The 22,206-nt window shown below is 38.8% G+C and overlaps 1 protein-coding gene across 3 annotated transcripts in view; it reads right to left on the reverse strand.

Moving 5' to 3' along the window:
• Nucleotides 1-22,206, reverse strand: part of DPP6 (dipeptidyl peptidase like 6) — a 495,216-nt gene that overhangs the window by 87,452 nt on the left and 385,558 nt on the right. For all 3 annotated transcript variants that reach the window (XM_090143146.1, XM_090143145.1, XM_031615945.2), the window contains exons 6-7: nt 20,646-20,698; nt 8,309-8,390 (exon numbers count right to left, since the gene is read on the reverse strand). In XM_090143146.1, the coding sequence (XP_089999272.1) occupies nt 8,309-8,390; nt 20,646-20,698 (135 nt within the window). The remainder of the gene's footprint in view (nt 1-8,308; nt 8,391-20,645; nt 20,699-22,206) is intronic.

Consider the following 22,206-nt stretch of genomic DNA (forward strand, 5'->3'; position numbering starts at 1 on the left):
TTCTACAACTATTCTGTAGTCACCAGAGGATCCTGTGAACAGCACTCAGTAGATTCTGTAGACCTTTTCCACTAGAGATATTAAGGTATCCTTTGGAAAGAAGAAAAGTCTGTAAGATCCTGTAGTTCTTACAGTCTCTAGAACTACTCTAAACTGGCATACTAGATGAAGTCCAGGGGGCAATGGCTGAATTCTATGAACTGGAGACACATTTCATTTTTTTCTTTTTAAACTGGGCACAGATTTTTGTCTCAATTCTTTCAGCTTAAGTTCTTAACTACATTCATATTCTTCTCAGGTTTCTACAAGCCTCTTCACATTTTCAACATTGCATCATTACAAACACAGTCTATTTCCATTTATATTTTGTGAGCACGCTAGTCAGTAACATGTAGAGATTCTAATTACACCTAGAATCTGCTAGACTCTGGCCAAATGAGCAATTATTATGGCTTGGAAGATTTTAAAATAGATGTTTTAAGAAAAATATGCTGCCCTATTTTCTGTTCTTCGGGGAAGAAAGAACATTTATTTCACATTGACAAAGAGAACCACGTCCACTTGGAATTCTTTGCCCTGGATTCTAATGGGGTTATTTTAATTTATGACTGCCTTGTTGTATTAAAGTATGTATCAGTAAATGTACCATTTAGTATGGAACCCTGATTCTGCTTTTAAGTCCTCCTTGATGGATTATCTTGTATTCTGTAACCTAATACCACTGATAGTGATGCAGGGCATCACTATAAATTAGATTATTTAATATGAGATGATACAGTGTATCATTTTAACTATTTTACTGTGTCATAGAATGAATACCTGGCTAAGGACAGCGCATGAATTACTTGTCAGCATAAAGAAAACTTGCAACTGGTTTCCTCCAAGAACACAATGTCCTTACACAGTCAACAATGCAGTGCAATATGCTTCTTTCAAACAATGTGTAGTATGGTATAAAAATCATCAGCATTTATTCCAGGAGCTGAGCAGCAAGTACTAGAAGGCCTGATGGAAATGTGCTAGAGACTTTTTTCTCAGACAAATGCCTGGAGAAGGTGAGATCACAATACAAACAAAGGTGAGCTGCTCCTCGATGCAAGTAGACTAGGCAGCACAAACTGAGACTGCTTCTGCTGTCCTAAAGTATAGCATTTAAACATACTGTTACTTATGACTGCTTCTTTAAAAAACAAAAGGAAATTTATAACTTCAGTGGATTGCTTCTACAAATCACATCAAGCAGGATGCCAGAAACACTAATGCACTGACTCAAGCAAAGTAAAGGAACATCAACATTTCAGATAGCAAGGAGGGAGCTGTTTTCAGTGGAACTGACGCTGCGCTAACATGTTTGACTATCAGAAATTTTGTGCTTTTGTGAAACTGCAGTAGCATACAATGAGCTACAGTAACATAGTAGAAGAGAACTGAGTACTTGTGCTATGGTGCATCAGGATGGTGAATTGCTCTGTGATTAAAAAGAGAAAATAAGTTAGCAAAGCAGATCCATCAATACATGCATTTTTGTTAGCTGTATACCTTATGTGTGTGTGCCCACAATAATTAATGTTTTAATCCTGTAAGTCCACTGGGAGGAAGGACTATATATTGTCATCTTCATACTGTAACTAAAACAGAAAACACAGCAATGGCTACGAAGTCATGGAAGAAGTCTGTAGCACTGGCAGACTCCAGGGGAAATGCCCTCAGTACTAAGTCACTGCATGGCTCTCACATTTAGATAGAAAAGAAGTAGATTTTTCTTTGATTCATTGGTAGAACTTCTATGGCAAATTATCTATTTAATTTTTTTCTTTGAGATCCTTCATGTCCACCAAGTGGCCAATACATTATCTATAGCACCCATAACTTCTTCCAGTAACGACTACTGAAACATCCTCTCGTCTTAAATGTCTTACTCTTTTGTCATTGGTCATGCAGCACTGAGAATGCTGAAATAGAAATGGACAGCAGAGCTCACAATGAGGATGCAAAACATCCCCTTCATGAACGAGGACTGCATGTCAAACCTAGTGATGTCAGAGAAAGCAAGAAGCACGTGTAAAAATGGAAAATAATACACCAGAATCACCATGACCAAAGAGCATAGCATCAAAAGGAAACAAACAAACCAACACAACAACACCTTTTCAGTGGTATCCACTAATTACAAAGGAGAAGAAGGGAAAGCGAATCTCCAACTATAGCAACATGTCCCCATATTTAGAATATATATATATATACACATACACACACACACACACACCTCACTGCAGATTTCATAAAGACTTTGACACTGGGAAAGGGGATGAAGCGAAGGCTATTCTGAAATTCTTGCTTTTCCCAGAATGCAGGAGCTATGCAGAAAGCTGTCCTCTAACTGTGAATTGGGTGTACACAGAGATTAGAAAGGAAGGAACATTTTCTTCCTTGCAACTAAGATAACCAAGCCAAAGTTATTAATATAGCAGACCACAGTTAAATATTGATTCAGATGCCATTGTAAAAATAAAAAGTGAGAGAAGCACAGTTTAAAGACAGCACTGTAAAAAACTGTGAAATAATAGTAGAAACAAATAGACCCGCAGCAATTATATGCTCAGCAGTTCAAAGGCCCAACTGGATTAGAACAACAAATGACTCAGTACCTCCCGTGGAAATCCTCCTCACTTGTGATCTGTGCAGACATTCTGCCTAGCACTAAGCTGGCATGAATTCGTGCAGGGAACAACCTGCTAATTAAAGGAGTCACGCCACTTCAGTTCCAGGTGTCATCACTTAACCTGCATTTTGCATCTAGATATCCTACTTAGCAAGACATTGTGCTAGGTGTTGAAGTTTCTTGATAACAAAAGGCAAAGCTGACTCACTGTAACCCTGTATGGCAGGACCTATCATTGTTTTATATACAAATGAAATCCAGTATTTCTCTAAATGGTGCTTTTTTTTTTTTTTTTTTTTTTTTTTTTTTTTGACAGCAATACCTATCACAACAACCTCTTTAACCATCATTAGCATTCATTGTTTGAGGGCACCTGGCAAAGCCCTAACATGGCAGAGGCTGAAAGACCTGTTCCTCATTTTCGTTGGCATTTGCATTTCACTGAAATGGAGATTTCTTCATGCACCTGCTGTGATACGTAAGTTTTACTACTTTAGAACAAATTATACACTTGACTGCTGCATAATCTGCAAGGATAAAAGGTAGCTCCTGCTTCACAGGAGTTGACATCAGAAGATTTATTGGATCTGAATGCCAGAGGAACCCATTTTGACCATTCTCTGAATTTGCCATAAATGCAAGGCATGCAAAAAAATCCAATCCAATTGCAATTAAATGCAGTTATGATCCTGTTCCTGCACATCTTAGATTATATAAAAAAAACAGTGGAAACAGTAAAAAAAGACTGAACAGCCAGGAGAACCTCAAACATGTTTTTCTTTGCTGAAGGATAAATACTAGGATACGAGAGATTTTTTGAATTGTAGCTGCTGCCTCTAAAGCTGTGAAGAACTGCTATCCCCCCACATCTGATGTGTCATTGTTCATTTGTATCCATCAGGCAATTATAGGAAGGAAAACAGCACCACAGCAGAAAGTCTTCTGCCTCTGACAATTGGAGTATAACCACGTCCACGAACAGTACTTTAGTGTTGGCAATGCAGGTAAACACTCACTGTGCACTATTAGAGTAGTCATACTGCTTATGCCTTCCTTATGACAACAGTGCCCCTGTACATCCCCAGCTTGTCCCCGAGGCAAACATTCTGAACCTAGATGTGCTCATTTTGGAATAACTTAGACAAAAGCATCCTGAAAACCTCAGGGTTTGGGATTCTTCGCACACTTCAGCTACAGACATGCACTAGAAGGTCTTGCTCCTAAAGCATTTCCTGCCTTCAGGCAAACCAGCAAAGGAAATTTCTGCACTGTGTTGTTTTTCTTTTTGGATAAATAGAGAACCCAAGTCTGTCTTTCTCACATGTTCTATGAGAACCCAGTTCAGGTTGATAGCGACTCTGATCTGCACAGACAGTACTGAGGGAAATACAGTATGGAAATCTTGCATGTATGCAGAAACTCATTCTAAAAATGTAAAGATGCAAAGCTATAAAGCATGAAAGCATTAAAATAATCCAGTAAGATCAATTAACAAAAGCTCTTTGCTTATCTTTTTTTTCTTTTTCTTTTTTTTTCCTGGTGGTATTGAAACTCCAAAAGGAGAAAAGTATGATTTCTGTTGTGTCACAAATATCAAGATAAGAAAAAGAAATCCAAGATAAGCATACATGGAACAGGGCAGAGGAGGAGCACAACATGTTTTTTGCAGTCCTATCACGACATCAAGATCCCTATATTGCTGCCAAGTATCGTGCTTTGATGCTGCTTGAGAGAAATACAGCATACACACTGAAAGTCACCCAGGAACATGCTGAAGGTCATGGGATTCATGCCATTGCATACTGAGGGCTTTGGACTCTTGATTGTACCTTGGTAACAATGACTTTTTTTTTCCAGTACCTTGAATAGACAATTTCATGCACAAAAAATTGCACTGCTACTTAAATTTAACAGTGCTTTTCACTCTGCAAAGGCATAAATGATGTTTCATGTGGTAGGACAAAAGAGAAGAAGCAGCCCATTAATTACTGCCATACTTAGAGAATGTTTGAACTGAAGTTGGTGGCTCCCCTTCCATACTTAAAAGGTCAGTACAGGTAAAGGCATGATCCTTCCATTAGCCTTGTCAGACTTCTATTTTTTTAAGACATGGGCTGAAAGCTGAGAAAGACAGAAACAATTTTTTGAGGTGCCAGAAGTGGGGGCTTTTCTGCATTTTGATTTTCTGACATTGATTTTCTCAGTTCCAATATCTGCTGCTATTTATGTAGATCTGTCAGAACGTGTGGCATTCTGCAGGCTATTGAGAAGTCAAGAACCATGCTCTGATGAGTTTATAATCCAAAAATTGGCATATAATTTAATGAGTAAAGACAAAAGAAAACAAGATAAATAGAAAATTGCTCCTGGGAAAGTTCCGCTGTTTATTCTAAACTGAAAAGAATGCAAATTATTCAGATTGTTCTGCTGCAGATCTGTTTTAATGAATCATTAGGCAAGCAAGCAAGAACAAGGTCAGACACGGTGACCAAAAGTTCTCCTTGGAAGGATGAAACAATGGAAATAAAAAGCTGCAGGGCTAAACTCTCCCAGCCTTCCTCCCCTTTGCACTGGCAAAGCAGAAATCGAGAGATTTCGACAGATAGGTATTTTGTTTTCTGAAAACTGGGGTATCTTCAAGGTGATGTAAATCCATTCAACCTTTGCTTCCATCTTTCCTGGGACTTAACGTGTTTTGTTCTGACTGAAGGAGTCAACGCATAGGTTGGGAACTCCCTCTCCTTCCCTTACAACACAACCCAGCATTTACACTTGAAAAGAGTGCTGCTTTTCTTTGCAACAGCACTCTATGCTGTCCCCACAGAAGGAGAAACTAACTCCACTTGGAATTATATTTAGAGTAACTCAATCTGTCTTGAAATATAGAAGACTGAGTATTTATATTCTCTTTATCTCATTTGTAATGCTTGCAGATTTTTTATTATTATTATTATTTTTAAAAGAAGCTTCTTTGGCAATTCTCTGCTGATAATTAGCTGTGAGCAGATTAGATGTGCACCTTATTTTATAAACTACACACATAGTTTTATTTCAAGGTGAATGACTGGTGAGGAAAAGATCACGAGGCATATGTGTTAATGTGGTAACACTTAGAACTACTAATTAGAGTCTCTTCTCCATCCTGATTGACAAAACAGGAATAGGGAATGCTGCTAAATTATAGGCCTACATATTTATGTATTCAGAAGCCCGAAACAAAAACATCCAGTTGAAACCCACAGTAGCACAATATTTCCAAGACTCATAGGAGTGCTTCAGATTACTTTAAAAAAAGACTGTGTGTAGCCCAAGGAAGGGATATTTACCAAACTTTATGTATTAGGGAATTGAGATATTACCGTATTCTTAATAAAAAATAGTGGAAAGTGAGATCAATTATTTCAGTATAAAAAGATGAAGCTGGGAGTTAAAAAAAACTTTATTTTTCTGAACTATAGAGATAATATTTTCTTGTATATATAGAATCACAGAATGGTTTGGGCTGGAAGGGACCTTTAAGATCATCTAGTTCCAGTCCCTCTGCTATAAGCAAGGGCATGTAATTCATCCATTTGGATATATTTTCTTTCTGTACAGAAAGATTTCTTTGATAGAGGAGTCAATGGAGTAAGTAGATTGGTTGTCTTATCTTGGCTTGAAAGAAGTTTTATCTTCTTTCTAAGACGAAAAGTAAGTATATTCTCAGCTTGGTAGAACTAACATAAACATTAATCAGTATTGTGCTGTGACTGAAGGCACTGAAACACGTAAGTTCACAGCATAAGTACACTAAAAAAAAAAAAAAGGAGCTGTCCTTATGAACTTGAAAAAAACTAGTGAAACAGTTCAGGATTATCTTTCCATTAGTAGAGACAGCTTTTATTATATTATGCATATGTTTATATTATGAAGCTCAATGGACATGGGATTATGTTGGACTTAGAAGAATGAAAACAGTAAAAAAAGCTTTTTTTTTTTTTTTTTTGCTTTCTTTGCTGTATCCTACAGGTAGTCTCTGGATGCTTAACATCAAGCATTATCAGCTGATCGTACATTATCAGTATCCAGAAGCCTGAAGATATGAACATGCTGGTGTTCACAAACAAATATGAGAGTTTGGTCAATATCAGATCCCAATCTCTTGTGAATTAGTACAAACTACTCAACAGGGATCTGTCAGGCCAACAGCAGAAAGTTAAAATGGCACATACTATAGGACAAAACTTGGGTATGTATGCCTGTGAGATGAGGAAAAATAAGCTTCTCAGTAGTCAATACGCAGAGATGCAAAAACTGTCTCATCTATTCCTATGAGATCTGAGGTCAATAACTCACTTAAACCTCATTTTCTTGATGGAGAAAGGGAGAGACACCTTCTTGTTCCTGCACCTGTTCTTTTTCTTCCAACATGATTTAGAGACTTGCAGTGACAAACCGTCGTTTCTTAAGTCACAACTTTGAAAATAACATAGTTAAGGACACAAATAAAGAAATCCCTGAAAAAAGCACTAGAGAGAGGAGAAATATACTAGATTTTCTTAGCTACTCTAAAGCTCCTATTTATTTTTACTTTTTGGGGGGAAGAAGGTAGTAAAATTCCCTATCAGAAAAATAGAGATTGCCCAGCATAAGCAAATACTTCTTATTGGATTTACACCAGGAAACGAAGCATAGGAATGTAGCCAGCTGTGAAAAATAGGCAAATCCAAAGATAACAGTAGCCAAGAGAAAAAAACATTGGAGATTTCAGGACTACTACATCAGGCTTCATGAAATACAAAAGATATTTGACAATTTGTGTTTTTTTTTGTTTTGTTTTTAAAGGCATACTCTGAAAACTTTCTTCAATACTGTAATGCGATGAAAAGCACAGCAAAGTGGAAATGACAGCAAAATAGCAAGGCCCTATGCTGCAGCAAATGAGGAGTTGCTCAAATACAACACCCACGGGCACAGAAGTAAAGGTAAGATACAGCTTACCCTTGGAAAGCCTCAGGTACACAAGGATGTCCAGCAAGACACCCCCACCTCCACTGCCAACCCTTAAATGAGGTCTGGGAAGGGATGGACCCAGGATCCACCCCTTCTTGTCACTCAGGTGCATTGCATGCACCTGAGCTCCCTGGGTTGGACCAGCCTTCAACCAGGTGCTCAATCACTGGTTCAAGCCATGACTTAGCATTTCTGTTACAACACATTTCTACTTCAGTCTATTCTGCAGACAACTACAGGGCAAATTAAGAGCACACCTGTTCTAGATTTGAAATATTCCCAGTGCCAAGTTTGCACATCTGGAGACATCCTTGTGAAGCAGTGATATACTCACTAGTTCATATGTTCTATTATAAATCTGTCCTGTGCCCAACATGAGGATAATCAAGTGCTTCCTCTCAAAGGATCTTCTTTATTTGCATTTTTAGACACAATTACTTTGCTGTACATTTATACACTTGGCAATGTTGTAAATAATTTACATGATAAAACAACTTCACAAAGATACCAGTAGCTACCACATGGGTTTTGGGAATCTAGTCATGAGCTGATTATTCTCTTTACTTCAGATCAAAAGCAGTACAGTCTCTAAATTCATTTGCACACTTGTTCTTTTTCTGAAGCCGGAAGCGCTCACTGCTACATTTTTCTTACCAGCTGTTGCCCTTTTGGACCCCAACCAGCATACTGAAGCTTTGCATTGCTGACCTCAGGGGGATACAAATTCTGGGGATCTCTGCAAAAGAGAAAAACAAAATTTCAACTTCAGGAATGTCATCATGTAAACTGGTGCATGCTCTCCTTTGGAAATCCACCATGTTCCATTAGGCATCTTTCAGCCAGAGTCATCTAACATTTTGTGCCCAAATTCAGCATATATCTTATCATATGATAAGAACTATACCACTACCAAGCACTGGAAAGATCAAACTTTTACCTGACAAGCTATGTTTTCTATTAATAGGATGTTAAAAACATTAGTTTTACCAGTGATTTCCCTAAGCCTTAAGTATTAGTCAAGGGATGGTAAACAGTAATTGTATACATTGATGATATTTAATAAGGATAAACAATAATCACATATTTGAAACATAATGCCACAAGAAAAATATAATTTCTTCTTCATCATCTCACGACTTTCCTGTCTAATAATCTTCCTTTGTACATGATAGCAAGCACGTTTTGCAGCTGTATAACAACCGATATGAAGTCTGGTTCTGAAGGCAAAATCTCCTGCTAATACAAAAAATCTCTATCTTTTAGAAAATAAAATACTTTTCTTGTTCTTTCATCTATTACCTTTATTTTGTAGCTGAACAATAGTGAGACGCAGCAAATGCAATATAGAAAAAGGAATGGGTTTTTTTTTCTGTAAATGTCAGAGTAGCATAATGTCATTTCATCATATCACAGAATGCAAAACTCTTCCAATGTATTGACGGTATTTATACTCAGTAAAAATAATGACATTTTATATTCTGAAGTCACATTACTAAAACTGTGTATCGTAATGTTCAGTGAACAAATGCACTAAAAAGTCAGTATACAGCATGTCTCATTAGCAGAATTCAAATGGCTTTAAAAAGTAAGAGAATTATCTGTCTACAGATAGGAATTAACATGGCAATCTGAGGCCAACATTGCCCAAAAATAAGAAAAGAGCCAAAGCCTGCCTAGCCTCCAAGCAAAAGGCTGCTCTGCAGCATTTGTTACTTAAATAAAGGCAATTTTTTCCAGATCAAATTTTGAAAACAGAACAAAACTGAAAGCAATAATTAGACACTAACAAAATTCTTTTTGTTGCTTGGACTATGAGCAATGCAATGCCATGGCTATGTTCCAGCTCCGCCTCTTCAGTTCAGATCTGCCATGGCTGTACCTTCCCACTGCACCATGGGTGCATGTCCAATGGCAACAGCAACAGGAGAACTTAGGAATGCATTTTACAATCTTTCAAATATGAAGACTCTAAATGGGATGGGATACCAATGTATACAGAGTCCATTTCCATAATGGATCTGGTTGGAATAGCAACTTTTGCACTGCTGCTAGAGAGTAGTTATAAACCATAACTCATATTGTCTCTATGAAGAGGCCCTTGGAGCTGATTGAACAATGAAGTGCTCACGATGACAGGTCTGATGCAGATGTGGAGAGATGAGTGGTTTGTTGAGGCACTGACCCTTCAAGTCAATGTGCATCACCCAGATGGCTTCTGGCTCTACTGGCAAAGTGTTACTCAGCACTGATGCTGGTGGGATATAATCATGCCTTTTCTTGTGATGATTTTCAATTATAAGTAAGTCTTTGTGGGCAGCTTAAAGTCACTTTTGTAAGATAAGTGACTGTCATACTGAACTCCTACTAATAACAGCCAGAAAAGTCCCATTCCCACAAGAGGAACAGCCCTAATGTGTGATACTTCTGTATCTTTTCAGGTTTGTATGCATCAGCTACTTAAACTTCAAGTCAGCTGTTCCTGTTAAGACTCAATTTCTTTGGTTAGCTACTTCGATTATCCCAACAGACAGTAACATCTGAATGCAGGAGAGAGAAAACTAGTGAATCAAATAGAAACATCTCATGGGAGAAAAACAGTCATTTACTATTTGACAAATAAATTATCTATTTGTTGGTGGTTTGTTTGCTTGCTTGTTTTCACCTATAATAAGAAGAGGAGCAAGATACTATAAACAATATAAATAGAGAGGGAAATATCATCGCCAAATAAACAGATTAGACAAATTGTAAGAATTGAAACCTGTAATGCTTCAAATAACCCAGGTGGAGCTTAGCGACAGACATACCAATTACATTCTGTAATTCAGACCAGAGCCCAGACAAGTCCCGTCACGACGCTCACTGCATCATGCTCTAGAAGAGGAAGGCTCTAATGCAATGAGAAAAGCTGCATAAACTGGCTTTGGTGGCTGATAAGGTGAAAGACAAGGCAGAAGGTAAAAGCCCTCCATTTGGTCTATCAGGAAAAAGCCCTGCTGCAGACATGAAAAGCAGACATTTTCCCTTTCTCTGAGGAAAAATATCATTGCATCTGCTGAATTAGTTCTTACGCTGCTCAAAATAGCTGGGAAATTTCTCTTGTAGCCTAATCTTGCTTATTTGCCGTTTGATAAATGTGCAGATAGAAAGGCTGACTGATGGAATTGCATACTGTGTGAAGGTGCCTGATGTACAAATTGAGCTACAATAAACTTCCTCTATATCGAATGGCATGCTGAAATCATGATGTAGACCACTGCAGGGAGGTATTAGCTAGGAAGCTATCCTCATACTCTGAACTATTCTTTTCCTCCATGGGATAACAAAAGAAGTTTAAGATCCTAGTTTCCTCCAGAAATGCTCCTGAGAATTGGACGTGTTCTTCTAGTTGTCTTCTCTTAGAAAGAAGAGAATCCTCTTCCCAAGAGAACCACTATTCACTCCTAGCAGAAAACTCGGGCATCACATCCAAAGGCCTGAGAAGACATCCCTCTTTGCCAGCCATGATCTAGAAAGCTTCAGAGAAACCAGATCAGCATGTATTCTCTATTAGCAGTGACCAGGTGAGACCAGACTGTCCATAAGCCTGAAAATGGCATAAAATTAAGCTCACCTACTGGCAAACTCTACCATGAAAGAGTAGATTCCTACATGCTTACATGGGCTACGTGGGTGCATAAACATGAAATCCCTCCACGGCAGCCCCAAACAACTCCATTACAAATCCACACCATCAGCTACAGCAGAAGGAGTACTTGCCTACACAGCCTCTACAGTGGGATGGCCACAACCCGTTACTACTCTCACCAGGGAAGCTCTTCATGATCCACAAACTGAAACACACATTTGGAGAGCAGCTATCAAACACACCTCAGTTTATGTCATCCTATTCTGGACCTTCTCCTTGTTATTCTCCTTGTTAAAGAAGCCTGAAGGGCCTCAGACCAAATACACACCAAAAAGTCAGGGGCATTCGCCCACTGTCCAGGCACTGCATACATGGAGTCTCATGATGGCCTAACCAGCCATCTCCTTCTGGGAGCTATATTATTACTGAAAAGCAATGGCTTTTCATAGCTACAGCCTTCCTCCAGAACATTCTGCTTAAAGTTCTTCTATATATATATTCTTGAATCAGTCAAAATTAGAGGGCAACTCAGCCTCTCCAAAGAGCCAATGCTTCTCACAGACTCTCATCATTAGGTCTTGTTTGGACCCAAGCCTTCCCCTGTGAGCTCATTTCTGCCTTGGAAATGGGTTGTTCTGAAGGCAGCCTGTATATCTACTATTACAGGTTTACATGAAGAAATAGGTTCACTGCATCATTACACCACTTTCGGTGTTTCCTTGTGGAAAAGCACTCCATTTTTTTTCCAGCCAAAGTAATGGCAAGGCAAGGGCTTGCTAAAGGGTTGCTCTTATTTATTTCATCTCTTAAGATGATCGATTTTAAAGCTTGGGAAAGAAGGGAAAAATAATGCTGTTTTAGGCCAGACAGAGGATGGATTGGGTGCTGTATAAACTCTTCCACATTCAGATGACATTGTCTGGAACAGATGTTCCAGGCACAGAGATGATTTCAGCACAATGTTCACAAAAGATTATTGAACTAGTAAACAGAGAAATTTACTCATTTCTTTAAATGAGTACTCATTTCTCAAAAAGTCTGAATAAGAAACGTTCCTGAATGTAATTAGCATGCCATCTACCAAGTCATTTTTTTTCCTTGTAATTCACATCAAAACATCTATGTAGAATAAAACAAGCCAAACAGTCAGATCAGCTTGCCTGTTTTTGACCTTAAGCAATACTGTGATTAATGAAGAACTTGTTTTAAAGAGATTGCATTCTTTTAGCTGATTTTTTGCAGTCTTTGTGTTCCCCTCTTTTTCCTGTTCTAAAGACCATTTTCCCTCAGCAGCACTGAGTCTTGCTCTGAGCGCAGACATGACAAATGGTTCTATAACAATGACTTCAAAAGCAGCTTAAAACAAAATAAAATGTCCCAATAACTCCGTCAGAAGCTCCTCTGATTTCAAGAATTCTTCAAGAAAAATATTCTAGAGAACCAGACTGCAGAAGACTGGAAGTTAAAAAAAATCACAATCTGGGCTGTGGTACGGATGTTCTTCCTTGGGTCTGCTTGAATAATGTTTCAGCTTGATTTCCAATACAGAACAACAGTATTTGCATGGAATTTCTTTGCATATACTGCCAATATGAACAAAAATGCAAGCATTTCCACCAAACAGCATTCCCATATGTCTAAATATATGCGAGCTAAATATATGAGCTGGAGTGAGCTCCTGAGAAAAGCTCTGAACCCTCTTGGTTAACTGGGACATAACTTTGGAAAATAAAGAAAGCATTTTAAGACTGCATTGTCATATGAAAATAAGTTGAAGAAAAAAATAGGGAAGGCAGGAATACTCCTCCTGTTATTTTCATCAAACCATCACTGAATATCTTGAAACACAACAGCCCTAAGCTCATCAGCTCATCTCACTGTAAAACTTTTTCATGGTTAGCTATAAAAAAAGAAAAAAAAAAGCTATCTATCCTCATTATCTGTCTCAGCACTAGAAGTTGGTGTCTTCACCATCGACTTTTAATAGCATAAAACCAGACAGCAGCTTAAATAGATTTCTTCTTCTCTCCAAAGAGGAAAAGAAAAAACACCATATAAAGAAGAAATTTGGAAAGGTTATAAGGAACTGGAAACTTCATATTTAAGAATTGTTGGTGAATTAAAAAAAGAAGTAGGCTTCAGAATATTTGCAAAAAGAAGTTAAAGGGAGTAGAACACGTGTTCATAAATGAACAAAGAACCATAGATTCTCCAACCATAGGTTGGAGAAATAGAGGAAGACTTCCAAGAAGCAAGAATGCCATTTCTCATGGAGCAAAAAGACATTCTTAAACAATTAAATGACTTGTTTACTTCAGTATTCACCGAGGAGAAAAGGAGACAGGTGTCATTAAGAAAATTGCTTCCCAGGAGATACACAGTCTTACAGAGACTCTCAGCAAGAGGAAAACATAATACAAATGGGAATCAAGGACTTACCAGAACAGATAATCAAGAAATTAAACTATGAGAAGATGTAACTAAAGGAATCATCCTGGAATTCAAACAGAAGTGCTTTAACAGATGGAAAAAGCTCTTCCATGCATGTAGGTTTATCCACTATTAAAGATACAATGCATGTAGGCACAGATACTCATATTTTTTTTTTTTACAGCACTATTCAGTGAATGGAAGTTGGAAGAAGCAATAGAAGCGATTTGAATCAACTAACTTCAAACACAGATCCACATCTTATCATTTAACAAGTCTTAAAAACAGCTTAGCTCGCCCAGCGTTTTGTCCAAGATGAAGGAATTCCATGGAGTTAGAGCATACAAGATGAAAAGCAAGGGAATCTAAAACATCTTTGGCTCTGATTTAGCTATCTAGTCAGATACAGCAGAGAATAGGAGCTGAGAGATCTGTCTAATTATAGTCTGCCGTTGTTTGTAAAGCACCCATGTAGGTAATTTTTGGTACTAGACCTGTGAAATATTGTACAGTACTAATATCACTTTAAAAATGAATCACATGCCATAAAAAGAGCCACAAACTTCCTCTGGGAATTAAATAAACGTAAGGCTTGTATTTCCAGTGAAGATCTAATCCAATCTAATCCAATCCATGCTGGAGGACAGCAAACCACTCATCAAAATCTCTAGGCTTACCTGAGTACACAAAGAATGGAAATAGCCCTCAGATGTTGGTAACAACGTTCTTAAAATTATGATATTATTACATTCCAAACATTTCCAAATCCAGCTGAGTTTCTCACTAGTGAAGCCTGGTTTCTGTATTGAGTGGCCCTGCACAATTAATTCAAGAACAGAATTTAATAGGAATCCTACTTCCATTTTGAGGGAATGCTGCCTCAGATAAATACTGTGGCAGACTTTGCTTCAAGCCCTTCTTTATTCCTCTTTTTTGGTTTTCCAATGAAGAATAAACTGTAGACCTTTTCTGTAATATCAGGAAGTTGGTTGCTGGGCTTTTCTCTGCCAAACTGCTAACATGCGCACCTAACTATTAATTACTCAAGATTTTATTTCTTTTTCCTTCAGTTTCTCCAGCCATTACTCTCATTCTTAATATCAAATCCTCCCATCAGGGGACTGCTCCTTTTTATTATTGCTATGTATGGTTTCTAAGGTGTCCACCCACATCACAACTAACTCTAGAAAAGAGAAGCATGTGGTAAAGAATTGCTTTGCCTACACAGAGGAGGAACATTTCAAATTAAAAATGCTGAGCAGTGACCAACATGAGCGAACAAATGGCAAATTCCCAGTGGAAATGATACGGTGTTGAGCTGCTGAAGTGATTTTCCTCCCACTGGCACAGGCTACAACAGTCTTCCAAGGCTGAGCTGCTCTCGACCTGCCACCGCTTGGAAGTGAGTGATGTTCAAATAAAGGCTTTGCTTAATGAAATGCTGGAACTTTCTTATTAAAAAGGTACAAAATGAATTTCCAAGCAAGAAGCACATGTATTTTAACTACTGTTCAAGCACTGTCCTTTAGTGTTTAATTCATATGATTAAAAAAGCAAGGAACCCAACTGATCCATCAGGACTCGAGCCAAATTCCAGTAAATTCAGAGATTCCTATCTGCTCCAGAGGATTTAAGGTCAGGTTCCACAATCAAAACACCAATATAACTTGTCCAGTCTTCTGTTGTCAAAAACAATGGGATAAGCATATCTGATCATGAGTATGTTGTTATTCATAGTCTGGCACAAGAATCACCACACTATGAAGCAGAGGTTCCTGGATTTGCTACAGAAAGCTCTTCAAAAAATGATACAAACAATGGACTGTAATTGGGAAATAGGGAGGAGATGCAACATTAGCAGATTATTCACAAACTGCATACTGTTTTCGACTTGTTTTTTAAAAAAATTGTATTATTATTTGTTTTCACATATCTCTTATAAGAGCTAGTTTCAACCCCCCAATGTCATTGTTAGGGGAAGAATATGCACGTCATATAGTAAAATTTAATTAGCTGAAAACAGACTCTATTAATTACCGTGCTTTTTTATCTTAAAATAAAATGTGGGCTCTAGTACAAGTTTATAAAAGCTAAAGAGTGAAATCGTGCAGCACTTCTACAGTAATTACTGCATATCACCACTGTGGGGTAAGCAATATTTCTCTCCTTGCTTTGCAAATGGAGACACAGAAGCTCAGGAAGATTCTTGTTGTGCAGTGATATTTGAGTGCTAAAAAGAAGAGGCATTATAGGAAAAAAAACAGAAGAGACTTGGTCATACTGGAAGTTGTCTCCAGCGTGGCCAGTTCTCTGAAGGGTTTTCTACCTTTTCCCATAAATAGGAAAATAAGAGCATATGTTAGGAAAATTTGGCTGCCTTTCAAAGTGCTTAACAGTACTGTATATACAAATTCTTGCTAAACTTTCTTTAATGGGCCTTAATTTCTTCCCTGGCTAAAGCTTGTATAAAAGGATTTGACAGGAACATCAGTGAGAACTCTGCAGAAATCTGCAGCCATCGCTTTGAAAATGGGTTGAGTTCTTCCTCCTGTTACAGCTTGGGTGATCTCCAGTGTACATTTCGTACAGCACTCATGGGACTTCTCTTGAAGTTAATGGAAATTCAGTGTGGGGAGCAGTGCAATAATTTACAGTGCTTTAAAGTGTACGTAGGAAGAGCTGAACCAAACTCTACAATTGCTCCTATGATGTATTCATCACGTTCTTCTGATAATGCTATAGAAATTTGGGAAGGAGTGCAAGTCATTGTGGTGATGGGTTAATAGTTGGACTAGATGATCGTAATGGTCTTTTCCAACTTTAATGGAGTTTATGATTCTATTAATCCTTTGCAGAAGTAGCTGTTTACAATTTCTTCCTCCCCTTATACAATCAATGAGGAGTGCACTGTCTGGATGTGCTAAGACTGTACTGAGACTTCATTTGAGGGGTAGGTCCTAATCCCTACCACTCAGCTGTGCTCAGTGGGCAATGGTTAGTGCAGAAAGAGCTGAGGGCTAGGAAGTCTGAGGAAATGCACAAGTTTTATGCTGGTCTTTGTGTTGAGAAATGCAAACACAACATAGGTGTTTTTTTCAGGTGTTTTTTTTTTTTTTTCTTCCTGTTTTTTAAATTGTATTACTTTTGGCTGCAGCTAGAAGTCAAATACAGAGGTAACCTGAGGGATACAAAGTTAGCTCTCCCCAGAACCTGTAGTGCCAGATCAAGCTGTAGCGGGAAGTGACCTTAATACTGATAAGGGAAATCCTGCAGCAGGGGTAGGGGAACGGTCTCATGAACCAAACAAGAAAACTCTCAACAAACCAAGCCTTTTCCCTAGTCCAGCACAGGTTGTGAATGACTAGTACCATCCACTACTATTGGACTTTGTAGGACCACTCTATTTTAAACCCACAAGAGCATAAAATAAATGTTGGTTGTTAGATTTCACAAGCACGTTGCTTGTGCCTACATCACATTAGGTAACTTTTTATTTTCCTAAGGTAGTTGAAATAATATTATGAAATAGTTTCTATTAATTTTCTCCACTCTTTTCCTGCACCTCACATGAGAGCTGCCTATAGCATATTCAAGCGTGGGGATGCAATGGCAGTAACTATAAATTACAACTCAACGGCAATTACAATGCAGCAAGTACAAGTTTGGGGTTATGAGAGGAGCTTTGCAAAAGGATTTATCAAGCAGACAGCTGTAAATAGTTATCAGCGGGTATCTAAGCTAGACAGAAACAGAGGGGATGGTACATATCGCCTGTGCAAGGGAGGATGAAAAGAGAGAAGAGCCTTGTTCCACTAGATGGCACCCGGGGCCAGCATCACATTTTTGAGTGAGCAGTAAGAGGAAAACCGGTGCCATGCAGGGAAGCAGAAACGAATCTAACTCCTCTCCGAGCCCTGAGTCCTCTGCCCAGTAAAATGGGAATGCAGATCTTGGCCTGTTCTCCCTGTGAAATATGAAAACCTCAGGCCACAATAAACAAACAAACAAACAAATCCAGAAGCACAAACTGTACGGGTTTCTAACCTGAATCTATGAATTTGCAAGAAGGCTGGGGTTACAAAAAACCACAACAACAACAAAAAACCCATATATAATAGAATCACAGAACCATTAAGTTGGAAAAGACCTCCAAGATCATAAAGTCCAACCATCAACCCATCCCCACCATGCCAACTAACCAATGTCCCTCAGCACCACATCTCCATGTTTCCTGAACACCTCCAAGCATGATGACTCCAGTACTTTCCTGGGCAACCTGTGCCAGTACTTCACCAAATCCACACAGAATCCTTGCAGGTTTATTTGCTCCCTCTTCTACCTCAGCCTCTTTTTCATTTTTAGGTAAGATCCTCAGTGTGTATGTCACTGGCATATACTAGTTGTCTGTAGAGAGTTAAATTGTGCTACTCCTCCTTATATGGAGAGTTCACTTCCACAACAACTCTTATGGGAAAATGTTAGTCCCACACCCTTTATATCCACGTATGAGATGAGGATGTACTCAGATTGGCCGTCACACTTACAGAACACTCAGACACAGCCTGAATCTGGAGAGTCTGCAGAACGTGGAAGGAACAATTAGAAATTTCCCTTTAAAAAGCAACTTAGTCTGACAAATTAATGTCAGTTTATTTTAAAAGCGATGATTAAGATTAGATTAATCAACCTCCTTAATAGTTAGCCTCAGCAGAGATACACCTTCTGTTATCGGCCAGAGGAGGTCAAGGATGCTTGCCTGGATTATGAATTTTGTTGTCACTGGAGAACCTGAGGAATCAAACTGAACTGCACTTTGTGCTTTGTCAGTGCATTGGGTCCTGACCTAATGCTCTTCACTCCCACCCATCCATCAGACAATGTCCCTGTATTAAATATGAAATATGCACTGAAGACATTTTCATGCCTTCATCCAACAGAGGCTCTACTTCCCAGTCAGTTGATCATTTGATCACCTGCTACATCATCTCCACCCATTACGCCTGCCCTCTCTCTTCTTGCAGAATCCTAAAATATATCTAAGGTTTGTCCAGACGAATGATAAATGCCCATGTTTCATGCAAATGCTAGTAAGCCATGCATTTCAATTCTATCCTGTGCTACAATCACATGAAAGATCAATGCAATTGTTACTATGCGGTGTTTGCAATGGCTGTATACGTATCTACAGCCCAAACTGCTTTCTAACCCACACCTTTCACAACACACAACACTGAAATCCTTCCATCTCTCTTCCTGCCTGATCCAACACTGCTTCATACAAGGCTGTATAATCCACATTCCTGCAGGTTTCCAAAACTCAACCAGTTAAAGTTCTGAGAGACCTGCTTTGAACTGGATGTTGGACTTTATGAGATCCTTTTCAACCTGAACTGCATGGTGATTCTATGATCGCCCTGTGCACAGAACAGGTGCACTTTTTAAAACTTCACAGGTTTTGTCAGCTATTAGAAGGATCCAAAGCATCTGCTACCGGCGTAGCCATTGCGTATAGAAATGAAAACCCAGTGAACAAGCAAAGTGAATACTGAAATTTTATTTCAACACAATTATATTGCTACTTTTTATCATTCCCACACAGCTATCACCAATGTGATACTTAAAACGCACAATCTGGCATCAGATTCATAGCTTTTAGCCCCGTATTCACTGACAACGATTTGAGGAATTTAGTTTATGCATTTCCATGGATGCTACAGAAACATCACTCTGAAATGCCAGGAATCATTATATGCCTATGTGTGTCATGTTGATATGATGGAATCCCATTCCTAACTACTTGGGTTAGTCCTTAAATAATCAGGACAAGAAAAAAACACACAAACAAAACAGGTATATTTTAAGGGATAATCAGATAGGAACTATGGGATAAACTCTAGACAAATAAGAGGTGAGCTGCAGAGAGATGAGAATGGAGCTGAGGGTTATCTACAATGCCATGGAGATTGAGCTGGTTAAGAGGGATTTTAAAAGCTGCCTCAAATCAATGATAAAGAAGGATCTCCTCATGCTAGTTGATACCTATGTTAGTCATACTCAACCAACTTGATCAGCCTGTATAATAAAATGATCAGCCTGATGGATGAGAAGGGAGCTGTGGATTTTATCTCCCTTGACTTCACTAAGGACGTTGACACTGTACCCCATAAAACCCACAGTGAGAAGCTGCTGAAGTGTGGGCTGGACGAGCAAACAGTGAGGTGGATCAAAAACTGGCTGAACTGCCCAGCCCAGAGTAGTGGTCAGTAGCACAAAGTCTAGTTAGAGGCCGAAAAAGCGTGGAGTACCCCTGGGATCACTACTGGGTCCAGTCCTGTTTGACATCTTCATTCCTTATCTGGATGATGGGATGGCGTGAACTCAGCAGAAATTTAGAAATGCTTTGTAAAGCCTGTTTGTTTGCACACTTACACTCTCTGAAAAACCCAAAGGCTTATGACTTCAGTGTAACTTTGAGTGCAGTGGGATCCTGTGAACACACAGTGGCTCCATCTGCTCCCTGCTGGGATGCTAGAGAGAACACTTGTGGACAGGGAATCTGCTGAGAGATGTAAACTGAAGGGTGATGCCTTAGTTGTGGCTAAATTTAAGGAAGTGACTCCCTTAGATAGATCCTCCAACAGTGCTCTGGTGAGTGGCCAACCATGACTCCCAGTCAGATGCCAACACATCTATGTTCTGGCCAAAACCTTGAAAACCAGAACATGAAATTCATGCAGTGTTCCAGGGAAGATGAGTATTTCTGCTTCCAGATTATGTCATCTTTTGTGCAACACATAGCACAGCGGCTGCTGCAGCTGAATGCCAAACCTCTGCAAAGGGCTGTCATAGGGAAACCATTGGGCACGATACGCATTATTTTGCAGAATTCTTAATGGCTGGATTTTAATATGAAAACACTGAATAATTGCTTACCCGTGAGGAATTTTGCTGAGGACATAATGTGCCGCATACGAATGCCGATACATCTACAAAATGAAATTAAGAAATAGGAGAGAAAATACAGATTAGTAATTGTCAACTCTATTAATGGGGCTCTTTTCCAGAAAATAAATAAATAAACGAATAAATAAAGGAAACCCATCATTTACGGCTAGGGAGCAGTTACTCAAAGTCTGCAGTAGAAAAGAACAACGCGTTCATTCACCTAATACTGCTGTGTGTTCTTTCTGTCTTGCACTTCATTACAGTTTGGCAAATGGTATACATCCAGATGCTCAGTGTCGTTACCATGACTACCGGGTCTCTGATTGAACTGGGGGCACATGCTCTCCGTGCAGGCTAAATATAGAACAGTCATTAATGAGGACACCTTGGTCAGCTGGAGACGATCTCTCATTATAACTAAACACAACAGGGACATGATACGTATTTCGCTTCTTTATTCTTGCATTAATAAAACTGGGAGTGACAGTGGGTGATCTCTGAGCAGGTTGTAGGACCACAGCCAGCCAGCAAATGAAAGCTTATTGACTTTGGACACAGAACTGACCTCACGTTTGTTTGACCTGCTAAGATGCTAAGTTGAATCTTTGTATCAATTTACGCTCTCCAGGCTTTGGGGAGGAGCTCACCAGTTTGTATGGCAGGACATCTCAGTAGGGAGAGTTTATTACTTATTTCATAAGTAGTAAATAATAACACCAGAGTCAAGGTCGGTGCTTTAAGAATTAGTAACATATTTTTCTCTAGTGAAGATAATTTTATTTATTTATTTTATTTATGCTAAGAAACCATGAGATGCCCTGGATGGTGCTGCAAGCCTCGGCAGTGATCATCCCAGGCACACTGCATCACACACAAATGCAGGACTTCCTATAACTCACATGCACAGTGGCATCTATTTCTGGGGGGCTCAACAGGGAGGCAGAGAAACAGCTGGTATATCATTCTGTAGATATTAAAGTCAACTTCTCTGTTATGATTTAAATCTTTACATTACTGCATAACCCCTCCTTGAAAATAAAATAAAAAGATACATAAAAATCTGCCACAGACTGCAGAAGTGACAACAGAGACTGACACCAGACTGATGTGACTCCATCTCTGCAATTCATCCATTTCCTTACAAGGATGAAGTTTCATCCCAAAATCAAATCCTTTTTTCAGGCGTGCTGATACATAAAGTCACCCCTAACAAGGTCAGTCTCTGACATGTTGGTATCAGGGAAGATCTAGGAGCACAAATGAATTCACTGCAAGATAGCATTGATTTCAGTACACGTCCTTTTCAGATTCACCTGTTGCAGACAGCATCAAATAAATTACCATTATCTCATCTACAGCTAATCACACCAAAGCTAAACAGCTCTTGAAGCTTATAATGCTGAAAATGGAGACCATGCTGAAACCTTTGGTTTCATTTCAGCGTTGTTAAAATTCTACAACTGCTACAATTCCTTAAAGAGAATGCACTGGAGGAGTAGATTTGTCAGTAGAACTAGAAAACACGATTTAGAGGGAATTGATTTAGTGG

This window comes from Phasianus colchicus, chromosome 6, assembly GCF_987193195.1.
Source record: "Phasianus colchicus chromosome 6, bPhaCol1.hap1.1, whole genome shotgun sequence".
NCBI lineage: Eukaryota > Metazoa > Chordata > Aves > Galliformes > Phasianidae > Phasianus > Phasianus colchicus.